This window comes from Mytilus galloprovincialis, chromosome 7 (assembly GCF_965363235.1).
Source record: "Mytilus galloprovincialis chromosome 7, xbMytGall1.hap1.1, whole genome shotgun sequence".
Taxonomy (NCBI): Eukaryota; Metazoa; Mollusca; class Bivalvia; order Mytilida; family Mytilidae; genus Mytilus; species Mytilus galloprovincialis.
In genome coordinates, this window is record NC_134844.1 from 73463477 (window position 1) to 73477148 (window position 13672).

Here is a 13672-nt window from a genome sequence, read left to right on the forward strand (position 1 = left end):
AAACGTCCGATTTGGCGGTTTCAATAAGTATAATTTTCGAAGAATTTGATTGGCAGTGTGCAACATGGTTCAAATCTCGATTACCAGAAAACTTGTCTAATAAGAAAAACCCATAAAATACATAAAATTTATATGTTTAGTATGTTTGAGATGTAGTTCAGATACTAAATACAAATGTATGTATCACAATGCACCATTCTAATTTAGTATGGAAAGTCTTCTGTCGTTACGAATATTAAACACATTCAAGTCTTTCAATAGAACGTACGATATGAGTGCATATGCCATAACTTCCTTTTATTATTTAGATATTATTTTAAATGAATAAAAACAGGCAAAAGGTTCCAAATACACACATGAGAAAAACATATTGACAACGCCTTGGCAACTCCCCCTAAAAATCGCATTGCAAACTAAAGTTTATACAAAACACAACATACTTTAAATAGTAAACTAAAGCAAAAATGACTTCACCAAAAAAAAGGAATTATTAAGGTTTTAAATAACAAAAAAAAACCCGTGTTGCATTCTTTTTCAATTAAAAGCGTATTACTGACGATTCAGAACTTTTACGATGTTTTTATTACCGCGAAAATTGCATCGAGACTAGTGTCGCAAAAATTCGAAGCTTGCCCTATTGAATTAGATGGCATTACTTTGTTTAAAGTAATTACTGAAAATGCAATGATTAAACATGCATTTGAGTTGATCGCTTACAAATTGCAATAATAAACGCATGCATGCAATAATTTTCGAATTAATGGACCATGAATAATAAAATTGATGGTTTAAGACTACTATTAGATATATAACGGCGGTAAGATTTTATTGTTGGGAAAGCCGTGCACAGAGAGAAGCGACGATGTAATTGAACACACATGTCACGCAAGGAGTTCAACTTTAGTGTTGATAGGCTAGAAATACAGTAGATGGAACACTGGGTGCACTCAAACAACGAGGTTTCTGCATAATAGGTGATATTATGTTGATTGGTTGTTCTTTAGTGTTTAAAGGAAGACAACATGCATATTTAGGACAAGAAAGAATAATGTAATTTGTATTTAAAACCAGTTTTTAACTAGACTAACACGCTGAACTAGATTAAGAAAAAATCTAGTTCACAAAACTACAGTCCATAGGAGGACAATTTGGCCTACACGGAACATTATGACTCCGTGCCAACCATTATTCACTTTTACTCAGACAAGCCATGTAGATAGGGGAGAATCAGCATATACCAATTTCAATGTCGATCGGAGTTTGGATCGTCGACTTCCCGCACCTGCGAGATTAGACAATATTCCATTTAATTAAAACTCAAAAGAGAAGTGGATGTCAACATTAGCTATAAATAATCATCATCAGGTACGCTCGATATTCAAAGTTTTAAGAGCAAAATACAGTCAATTAGATATATAGTTTTCCATTGACATAATTCAAGTTGGAGCTATTGACATGGGGTGCAACGTAAGAGAGCATTCGGGTTGATTTCAGGATGATTAGGCTGATTAAGGTCCTAACCTTATCTAAGTGATAAACTTCAAAGGTCTACTTATCATTGAGAAAAACAATAAGTCCTTACAAAGGGACGAAAGATACCAGAGGGACAGTCATGAATCGAAAATAAACTGACAACGCCATGGCTAAAAAATGAAAAAACACAAACAGACAAACAATAGTACACATGGCACAACATAGATAAATAACGAATAAGCTACACGAACCCAATAAAAAACTAAGGGTGATCTCAGGTGCTCCGGATGGGTAAGCAGATCCTGCTCCACATGTAGCATCCGTCGTGTTGCTTATGTGATAACAAATCCGGTAAATAGTCTTATTCGGTAGGTCACGTTTATTAAAGGGAAGGGGATTGTAGTTACGAAGTAAGGAACATATCCGATATCATTTGTGAAACGGTTATTCCATTACGGTCAACCAACACGTGATGGCGTCTGTAAAATTTACAAAGCAGCAACCCTCTATCAAGAAATCATGATAGGAAATGCAAGCACGGGAATATCAATTGGGAAATATATACCCCGTATGCAGGTGCTGCCGAAATGTTTTTACTTAAAAATGGAAAGTTCTCAATTTGAAAGCTGAAATCATATCTTTCGTCGTAAAGTTTTGTTTTAAACCGACCCTCATTGTCAATTTCTAGATGTAAGTCAAGATATGTTGCCGACTTAACTGTATCTGTAGTGTCCTTTATCTCTAGTTCAATTGGATATATGCGTTCAACATAGTCACCAAATTTTGAATCATTTAGTGAAAGAACATCATGTATATACATGATATAGCGGAAAGTAGAGTTAAATGATATTGCTAACTTCTTATCTGTCTTCCTAAGACGTTTCTGTATAAATCCAGCCTCATTATAATAAAGAAACAAGTCGCCAAGTAGAGGGGCACAATTTGTTCCCATTGGAATGCCGACAGTCTGTTGAAAATTACGTCCTCCGAACGTAACAAATACGTTGTCAAGAAAGAAATTAAGCATCTTGATAATGTCAGTTTCAGATATGTTTTGTTTGAAACAGAGTGATCCTTTACAAATCAGGATTTATCCCTCCCTAAGACAAGATACTTATATCAACGTTGGCCATTCTTCTTTATGAAACAAAGCAATACCAACTCTTTTAATGTGTCTTTTAGTTTGGAATGTGGAATACTTGTGTAAAGTGTAGAAAAGTCAAATGTGTTAAGTCTATTACAAGATGAAAGAGAGTAAGATTGTATGTACTCCAAAAGATCTTTGGAATTTTAAAGTATTCACATCAGATTCACGCCACCTCTAGAATAGGCAGTTTCACAATAACTTTGAAAGGCGTCTTTGATCGCTGATAAAATAGATGTTAATAATTTAAAAAGGGGTTTTGGGGAGTACTTGGAAGACCCATCAATATACCGTTGTTTGAAAGGACACTTATGTAGTTTAGGTATCCAATACAGTGATGGAAGATCCAGTTCTTCATCTTTGGTTGAAATTCCAAAGGAATATAGAAACGACCAATTATTATCCTGTATCATAAGTTTAAGGCCAGGATGCCATTTTGAATTATTATGAGTTACTGTTTAACATGTTTCCCACCATTACAGTGACGAAGAGAAATAAGTCTTACTCTACCTACGTCAATGGGAAACAATCAAACATCGTCAAACACTTTTCTTATGACCGCTGAAATCGTCGTTCTAACATAATTTCATACTTTATTATCTAAAATCATAGTAAAGATGTATCAATCGGGTAACATCTAAGTCAATACCTATTGTGGCAATTAAACTGATGCTTATATCATTTGGGAATGACAGTCCACAAGTACAACACCAAATGAAAATAAAACCTTATAAATTTGGTTCAAGCGAAACGCCTTCTATATTCACCTTTATTCAGAAGGTTCAACGCCACAAAATATAAATCTAATGATAAAATCAGAGCTAACAAATCCTGATTTCAGTGATGTTTTATAATTTTATTCAAAAGTTTGTTGATTGTAGATTTGCAAAACTACATAAATAAATGGAATTTTTTGAAACGTGAATACGTCAGCAACTGAAACATAATAACACCCATATAAAGATCCACACAATCACAAAGCATATGATAAAAACAAATGCAACACCATCGAGGATTTTAATTACAACAGTGTTGGCTTAAATAACAGCATTATCTGAACGGTTGAATGGAGCAAATGCACTGTGTCACGGATATTTAAATCACACAGGACATGTTTAACCCCGCCAAATTTTGTGTTGTAAAATATCATTTAATCTATATAAATTATGTGCCAAAGTTTTGTGTTGCAACACACGAAAAACTAACATTCACTTTCTCTCATTTTAATAAGATATTGGAATAGGTCAGCTTATTATTGAGAAGAGCTGTCGTTAAGAAGTTATCGCATCAGACTACAAACACAAAGGTCCCTAGTTCGATCCCCATTCCGGAGTGAAAATTTCAGGGACTTAATTTTCGGTTCTAAATTGTCACCATTTGCGAATATGGTCTTGGTAAACGATGATCGTCCGTCGGAAGAGGACGACGATTTGCTGACCTATGTTACGAGAGAGCAATATCTATTGCACCAAAAAGACACCCTTGTAGATTTCGGAAAAGAGCATGCTTATGCCGCTACATAGCAGCATTTGCACCCGCAAAGTGGAAATAGATTAATATAAGTTGTAATAACTTGTTTCCCAATCCATTATAAATACATACGGTACAACTAATTATCATTTTAGTTCTAGGTCGTAACAGAATGTCTAAAAGATTAGTGAATCGACACATAATACAAGAGTCTATTGCCAGAGTATCAGGACTGTAAAATTTATTCCAGAATGTGTAAATAGAACAAATATGTATCCATCTGTAAACGGAGAAAATGCCTGTTCCAAATCAGGAACAAGACATTTGTTTTTCATTCGTTCGTATTTGAGTTTTTAATTTTGCAATACGAATAGGGACTATGCATTTTGAATTCTCACCGGGTAAGTGTTTTTGTGATTTTACTTTCTAGTATTATATCAGGGCTAATATTTATGTTCAAATATATGTTTTTGTCCTGATAATACGTACTTATTTGCCGCTGGACTTAATCAGCTATCCACCATCACCAAAACACATTATGAATCATGTGAGGTACATTCATGGACATACAATTTTTGGTCTTTTAAAACATGTGTACCTTGAGTGCAATTACCTTTAAAAGCCGACACGACGGAAACAGGCATACGATACAGTTATAGGGGAGATAACGACGTTGTTAACGTAAAATGTTATTTTTGCGACGTCAAACTATGACATATCGGGAAAAGATGCATTTTTCGACTAATTTTTATCATTCAAACTGATTTAATTTGAAAAGTGAGTGCATGGACCCCTATTTTTCAAAACGGCAACTTGCTTCATTTTGCAAGGAAATAATGTGATTCAAATTTTATAAAACTGTTATTAGCGCATTTTTAAAAAATTTTGATAAACATGCAGCAAAAAAAGACGTTTTTCCCTCTATTCATGAACATTTGATAAATATTAGATATTTCTGAATAAAAACTGAATTATTTTTAATGATACTTACATGTATAACGTACAGAAATTACCAATTATCTAACAAAAAACAATTTGTGTTTATCTTTAAAAACAAAAAAGTTATGTCTTTCTTTCAAAAAAGAAAATACGGACAAAAATCTGAAATTTGAGCAAATATACAAAATTTCGACATCATTTTATTCAAAAAGTAGCGCATGAAGGTATATATTTTTTATTACATATCTATACTATTAAACGAGAAGACCTCATTTTGGGTGTCGCTTCTCTTCTTTCCACAATAAATTAATCATCATGCCTCTGTGTCCTATGGGTTCAGTGCATAATCGCATTTGTCATCCATTCATATGATTATTCAGATTGAGTTATTTTGGGTGAAAAACGAGAAAAAAGACATCCGGATATGTTTCCGTCATTGGGCGAAATTTTAAGTCAGATTAGACTTCCGGTTTGCTTTTTTCTGTATACTTTTAATACTACGAATACAGTGTATTTTCTGTCTTATATCCGTCAATGGACGAAATTTATGTCAGATTAGACCTCCGGTTTGCGTTTTTCTTTTTATTTTGAAACAAATACATATACTACGAATAAAGTTATTTTCTGTCTGATATAATTTTTAAGTTTACTATCCACGGCAGTCACAGGGTTTATTTAATAGGGAGGGTCTGAATAATATATCAATGACCGCTGTGGATCAATTATTAAACTGAGAATTGACTGTAAAAAGAAAATACACTGACTTCCAGGACGTCTGGAGCGGGTGTTTTCAAGATCGAAATTTCAGGATTTACCATTTCGGGATCCGGGATTTCTTTTTTCGAATTTCGAGATGTCGAGATATTTAATTTGTATAATAAATTCAGAACCTCGGGATTTCATGTTTTTAAGCCCGGGATATTGGGATCAGGGCCCCTCCGAAGTGGCGGATCTAGAAATGTTCATACACAGGGGCCTGTTGACTGCCTAAGAAGGGGTCCGTTCCGTTCATGCTTCAGTGAATCTATATAAGCAACCACTTATTTTTCAGAAAAGGGGGGGGGGCTCCCTTAATCCGCCTCTGCCCCGATCCCCCCTTTAATGAATGTTCATAATATACAGATAAGCGCTAAAATTATTCATGTGTCACTAAAATTAATAGAGAACAAAAAAAAAAAAATTTGTGGAAAAAGGAGGAGCCGGGCTAGAAAAACAATTATCCTGTCCCAAATTACCTATGAATTTTGATACTTTTTCTGAAATTCTCAAGTCGCTGAATGTTTTACAAAAAAAGAAGATGTGGTATTATGAATGCCAATGAGACAGCTCTCCACAAGAAACCAAAATGACACAAATTAACATTTAGAAGTCACCTAACGGCCTTCAACAATAAGCAAAAACCGATACTGCAAAGTATGATATAAAAGGCCCCGAAATGACAATGTAAAACAATTTAAATGAGAAAATTAACAGCCTTATTTATGTACAAAAAATGAACGAAAAACAAATATCACTGAACCACTGAATTACAGGTTCCTGACTGGAATGTTCATAATACATGTACACTAAATGTATGTTAATAATGACATTAATAGAAAACAAAAAATTGGAATTTTAGAAATAAAGGAGGAGGGTTAATAAAAAACATATTCCTGTCCCCAAGTACCTATTACTTTTGATACGTTTCCTGAAATTCTGAAGTCATTATAAATCTTTTACAAAATTCTGCCTACAACACTTTACATCCTCTCAAATACGCTCTGAATGCCCGCCATTTCGCGGGTGTGTTCTAGTTTTATTTAATCAGGTAACAAATAGCCTACATGCAAATTTTCATCAACTTGTAAATACAGGTTCAAAACTGTATCGTATGCCCTTAAGAAAAGGTGAATAAGATTCAAATTCAATATGTATTAACCCTTACCATGCGGAATTGTTTTCAGAAAATGTCTAATTTTCGTTTATTTGCAAAAATATGCAAATTATATGCAAATGAGATTAGCCCTGTTTCTGTAGCATATTGATTTCTTTAAATCTAATATAGGTGATCACGGGGTGGGGTAGTCGGGTTGAGGAGGCGGTTTTTTTTTGGCGGGAATTTGCCCCAAAGTGGGTCATCAGGTGCAAAAAGCGTTAATCTTGCCGATTTTTCAACCATTCTTTTGACCCAGAAGACCAACACTACTGGACGAAAAAACGTCTGTCCATACCAGTAACAGTCGTTCTAAGACTGATAATGTTTGTTAAAGTTGTAGCAGTTGTTAAATTTCACTGCTGCAGTTTTTTTGTAACTGTCCCAACTTTAAAAGTGTTTGTCTACAACATAAATCGACTGTAACAACGCAAGAAATAACTGTCACCGTTACTAAAGGACTGATACAACTATTTCAAAGTTGTAACAGTTGATTTACAGCTGTCCCAACTCGAAAAACGTTGTAACAGTCATAAATAAACTGATTAAACGCCTGAAGGGTTGTCACAGTCGTAATAAAACTGATGCAACCATTTGAAAGTTGTAACAGTCATTTAATTACTGTACCAACACGGAAAACGTTGAAACAGTCATAAATAAACTGTTTAAACGCAGAAAAAGTTGTAACAGTTAAAATATGATAGCTACAACCATTGTATAGGCATAGCTAATTTATAAGCGTAGCAACTTCCAAACATTGATCTTCATGTACACTTAAAAGTCACGGATACAAAATGTCTAACAGTCAGGGATATAGGTTCAATTATTTGCAAAAAAAAATTTACTGTGTGAAATATAAGGTTGTGACAAAGAGAAACGACTATCACTCCAATGTAATACATTAATTTTAGATAGATATTGATTTAAAAAAAAAAGTATTTTGAAATATTTGCCGCTGAACACATTTTTGTATTCCTCGGTTATTTAGTGAATGTGCTGAATTTATATATTTTTTTAACACTTCCTCGCCCTTATCTCTTCGAACCAATAAAATCGGAACCAGCACTAGATACCTGCAATTTCACTAGATAAAAGATATATCTACTAACAGAAAAATCGAAAAACGTTACCCAATATATTTGTTACCAAATGTATCTTTATAACTGAATTAAAAGTTGACAATTTTTATATCATCTAAATAACAATTTAATTATTTTTCTATTAAATTAGTTAGGTGTAAAATCATTCATGCATACACGGTTGTTTTCAATACCCGTAGTTTTACGAATCACATCACTTCATAATAACGCTGAATATACATGACATACTCTAAACCTAGCGCGGAACTCCTAATACACGCACTTGTCAAACTTATCCCCACATAAAACTGCTTTATATTTTCTTGAGGGCTTATTTCACACACTAATTTTTGGGGGGCTACATTTCTTGTAAAATTATAAATATTGCCGTATAATCATTTTGATTTCTATACATGTAAAAAAAAAATCAGACATTTAACACATCTTTTGCAGCTATGGAAAACAAATCTTAAATCTATCTGAATTTAATTTATTTTATTTTACCGTATTTTATTTTTGAATAGGTCAATATTAACTCGACTTTGTATTGTACATTGTACGGAATGGTCTATTTGAAGTTCAATTGTAATTTAACAATTAAACGAGTCTTGCCTTGGTAAAAGGCGAAGTTTAATTGTAATTTTATGAGTTGTGTAAACACTGAAGGGATTAAATGAGATTGTGCTGCGCATGTGTGAACTTCAGTCTTCAAAGTAAAGTTTTATCAATATGACAAACAACGAAATACATATATACATATGACCCACAATAACTACATATAGGTCTCCCATAACTAGGGAGGGAGGGTGTGGCATTTAATCCCTTCAGTGTTTACACAACTCATAAAATTACAATTAAACTTCGCCTTTTACCAAGGCAAGACTCGTTTAATTGTTAAATTTTATTTCGTTGTAACACTTCCGGGACCAAATGAGACTTTAAAGCCATAATGATAAAACTGAATACCAAGATAAGAAATATATAATGTCTTACCTTATGATTAATTCTTCAACACATTAAAGCTGAAAGAATTTTCATCTTTTTCAATCTTTTTATTATAAAATTTTGCAAATGTTTTTGCATCTGACCATCCTGCTTTTTGTAAGATACGAGAAATAGGCACTGCATTCATCTTTGCTTTAGAAACTGATGCAGATCTAACACTGTGAGCTTTGAAAATTGTTGTGTCAATATTAGCTTTTGCCATTACTACTTTTATCCATCTAGAAATTGTATCTCTTGAAACCGGCTGATGTGGTTTCACATAACTTAAAAGTAACGGTTCATGTTTCCCTCTAAACAATTTGGTACGAAATACATATTCTTTATACACAGTATATACACAAAGTCTCCTATCTGGAGGGTAAGCCTTTATATTTACAGTTGGCTCCTTATAACCAGGTCGGCTTTGTTTAACAAGTTCATTCAAAACAAAAATAAATTCTCCCTTCACTTTATGTACATGATTAACATTCATGAAATGAATTGATTGAGCTCGAGCTGCATTTGTCAAAGCTATTAACATTGTAAGTTTTAATGTTAAATCTTTCAATTTTAAATATTTCACTGGTGATAGGCTACGCAAAAATTGTAGTACTTTACTAACGTCCCATGTAGATTCATATCTAGGTCTGGGTGGACGAAGATTAAAAATTCCTTTCATGTATCTTATCACCATTGCATGACGTCCAACTGGAATACTGTCAATAGTAAGTCCTAAAGACGAAAGAGCTCCTCGAGCTAGATTTAAACTACTATAGCCTAAATTACCTTCCTTAAATAAAGTTGTAAAAAATTCAAGCACTGTTCCTACAGAAATTTGAAAGCAATTAATTTGTTTTTTGTTACAATATTTGAACCATTTCCTGATATACACTTGGTACTGTTTCTTTGTACTTGATTTCCAAGACGACATGAGTATGTGGGTTGTTTCTTTAGAAAATCCTCGTTCTCTGAAGCTACTCCTGACACTAGACATGCAATTAGTTTCATTTTCTTGTGTAAAGGATGAACAGATTGTGGATCGTGAGGAAGATTCAAAATCTTCTTGTTCTTTGGAAGAACGATTGGATTGTCTGTTAACAACTGCATTAGTCTCGGAAACCAAGTTTGTGTCTGCCAAAATGGAGCTATTACTACTCCTCTTGCACCGTCCTCTCTGATTTTGAAAATGCACCGGCTCAATAAACTGAAAGGAGGAAACAAATAGACAAACTGAAAATATGACCAATTTATACTAAATGCATCAATAAATGCAGATAATGGATCTGGCTTCCAAGAGCAGTAATTTTCTAATTGGAAGTTTAATCTAGATGCAAACAAATCAATGTCTGGCCTTTGCCACAAAGTACATAATTGGTCAAAAACAGACCTTTTCAATTTCCATTCTAATTTGTCATCAAATTCTCTAGATTTTTTGTCTGCTAGATTTTCTTTGCCTGCTATATGAGTGCATGTCAACCAGATGTCATTATCTTTACAAAACAACCAAATCTGTCTTGAAATTGTATTGCAATCTATGGACTTTGTGCCGCCCATATTTGATATGTAGGCCACTGCCGTAGTATTGTCTGTAAGAACCTTCACATGCTTATTTATGATCAGATGCAGAAAGGATTTTAATGTATAATATATAGCTAATATTTCTAAATAATTTATGTGATTTTTTGATTCTTCATCTGTCCATCTACCTCCAATTTCATTATCACTTAATATGCCACCCCATCCTAATAATGAGGCATCTGTTTGAATCACAATTTGTGGACTACCATGGCTTATATGTCTTAATTCAGTAGACACATTAGCAACCCACCATTCTAAATCTCCTTTCATCTGATTAGAAATAAGCATGCTTTGTTCAAAATCTCCTTTTGAGTTTTTTAAAGCTATAATTTTTTCCTTTTCAAGGTTACGATAAAACAATTTACCGAATTCAACGGCAGAAAAAGAGGAGACTATAAGTCCAATGACTTTTGCTACATCTCTAATCTTAGCTAAGTTTCTCTGCAGTAACCATTTACATTCTTTTACTAGGTTTTGTTTTTTGTCTGCCGTAAGGGTTATAATCATATTTTCTGAATCAATAATATTACCCAAGAATATAATTTGTTTTGATGGTTGAAAAACAGATTTGTCTTCATGTATGACAAATCCTAATTTTGACATTAATTCAATTGTGTCATTTACATTTTTATTACATTCTTCTATAGTCTCTCCTAATAAAAGACTATCGTCTATGTAACCAACATTCACATGACCTAAAACTCTAAGACTAGAGTAAACAGGTTTTAATAATTTAGTAAATATTCTAGGTGCGGAGGAAATCCCATTAGGTAAGCATGTGTATTGAAAAAGTTTTCCGTTCCAATAAAACCGTAAAAACTTTTGATGTTCCTCTGCAATTGGAACACTATAATAAGCATGTCTCAAATCAATAGAAGCCATAAATGATTTGCTAGTTACAAGTTTAATGGCACTTTCAAAAGTGTCCATTTTAAAATGATGATACTCAATGTATTCATTCAACTTCTTAAGATTCAAAATCATTCTATATTCCCCATTCTTTTTTGGCCTTAAAAATATAGGCGATAAAAACTGGTCTTTCATTGACTGAACTTCTTTGATAACATCAATTGCCAGTAACTTTTGAATTTCATTTGAAACAATATCACTTTCTTTTGAGTTAAAGACAGATTTTACATTAAAAATGTCTTGCTTAGGTTCAACATTATCTATGAACTCTATATGACAATGGCTTACTATATCTAAAATAAATTTGTCAGAGGTAATTTTTTCCCATTCATCGGAAAACTTTTTCAATACACCAGCTTTAAAACAATGACTTACTTCATTTGATGTATCTAATACTTCTGTGGATTTCCTCCTCTCTGGGAGTTTTTTGGAATAGGGCCGGAACCTCGACCTCTTCCTCCTCGGAAGCCACCTCTTCCTCCACGGTAGCCACCTCTGCTAAAAGTACCTCTGTGGCCTCCTCTACCACCTCTGAAGAAGCCTCCGCCTCTACCTCTGCCACTACCAAACTTCAACTTGTTTCCAACTTTGGAACAATCTTCAATGTCCTTTGCAACTTTAGAGACATCATCTCCAAAAAGGTTGTTTGTGTAAGGAACAGAGTGTGAGCAGAGAGGCACATATTCTGCCATCATTTCGGGCTTTAAAAAATCCCTTCTAGTCATATTCAATTGGCGGTTTGCATGGCCCAACAAAGCCAATACATCATTACATTTGTCAATGTATTCTCCACTACCAGAGTTACCATTGGCATTGTTGTTTTCGTCAATAGCCATTTTGTTGACAGTTTTTGTTAGAATTGTTGCTGCTTTTACAATAGTTCTTTCAAGAAATTGTAATTTTTTATCAGCAGATTGTGCTCCTGGTGAAATTACATTCCACATGAGTTGGTTTATTCTTACAATAGATAAACCTTCACAATTTTCAGGTCTTGCATTATTTTCATCTTTAGTTAACTCAGAGTATTGTTCCTCATTCATACCATTCCTGAACAACTCATTGACATTATTTGCCAAGACCTCATCAATTTTGACATCACAAAGTTCTTGAACCTTACATCTCTTAGACATAGATGAAAACCTATTATCATCTTTGTTCTGCTTCTTAGCAGGTGGTTCACTTTCATTGTCTACATTTTCCCCATCATCATGGGGGTTTTCTTCACCTTCATCATAATTATCATCATAATTATTACCCTCGTCATATTCTTCAATGTCTTGTACCCGGTCTTTTAAAGACCTTATATCGTCAGATTGTCTTTTCTGACCTTCTTGGATTGAGACTAACATTGACATGATTGCATCATGATTGTCTACTTTTGCAGAGGTAGAAGGGCCAGGGTTTTGAGTTTCATTACTATTAACCTTCGCTGGTTTCTTACCCTTTACACTTGAAGTGTTTGCTCCGCCACTCGCGGAAGCTTTCGACTTTGTCGACTCATGTTTCCTTTTACCAGCCGCGCTGGAAACGGAATTTATCTTCTCGGACAGAAGCTCATCTTCGTCCGTATTACTGATGTCTTCAAGTGAAGACTTTCTTTTTGAGGCGGACCCCTTTTCGATCATTTTCTCCGCCATGTGTTTTCTTTATAACCGGTTTACGGCAAAGTGCCGAAACCAGGTGAAAGTCGTAAATTTTTACCGAATTACATCCGGTGATTACTAACTTTTATTTATCTTATATCAAATTTTATTAATTATAAAATGAATACCAACTACGTTGGTTTAATATTTAATCTGAAGTTAGGACAATTCAAACTACGTCCGAACTGCCCAAGAGCTATCAGCACACTGAAGTTCACACATGCGCAGCACAATCTCATTTGGTCCCGGAAGTGTTACAACGAAATAAAATTGATACACATGATACAGGTAAATAGCACGTCAGCATTCATGATTGAGGTAAAAATATATTATCACTCGCGAGAAAAATTCATATTTTCACCGGATTTTTCGCAAAGAATTTACCATACATAATTTAGGTAAATACTAGTAGATGGACGTACTGTTCAAGACCGGACAAAATAACTAGCGCAAGTGAAAGTTCAAATGTTCAAAACATGAAAACTCGCATTGTTTAAGACGGGGAAGTCAAATCTTAATTCTTTTATTGTTTTCACATCAC

The 13672-nt window shown here is 33.9% G+C and overlaps 1 protein-coding gene across 1 annotated transcript; it reads right to left on the reverse strand.

The window, feature by feature from the left end:
- Positions 1-8649: 8649 nt before the first annotated feature.
- LOC143083631 (uncharacterized) lies at positions 8650-13400 on the reverse strand. The gene is made up of 2 exons (XM_076259909.1): positions 11864-13400; positions 8650-10205 (listed from the first exon to the last, which is right to left on the reverse strand). Exon 1 carries the CDS (start codon positions 13123-13125, stop codon positions 11878-11880), a length of 1248 nt encoding a protein of 415 aa, XP_076116024.1. The 5' UTR covers positions 13126-13400; the 3' UTR covers positions 8650-10205; positions 11864-11877.
- Positions 13401-13672: the final 272 nt, after the last annotated feature.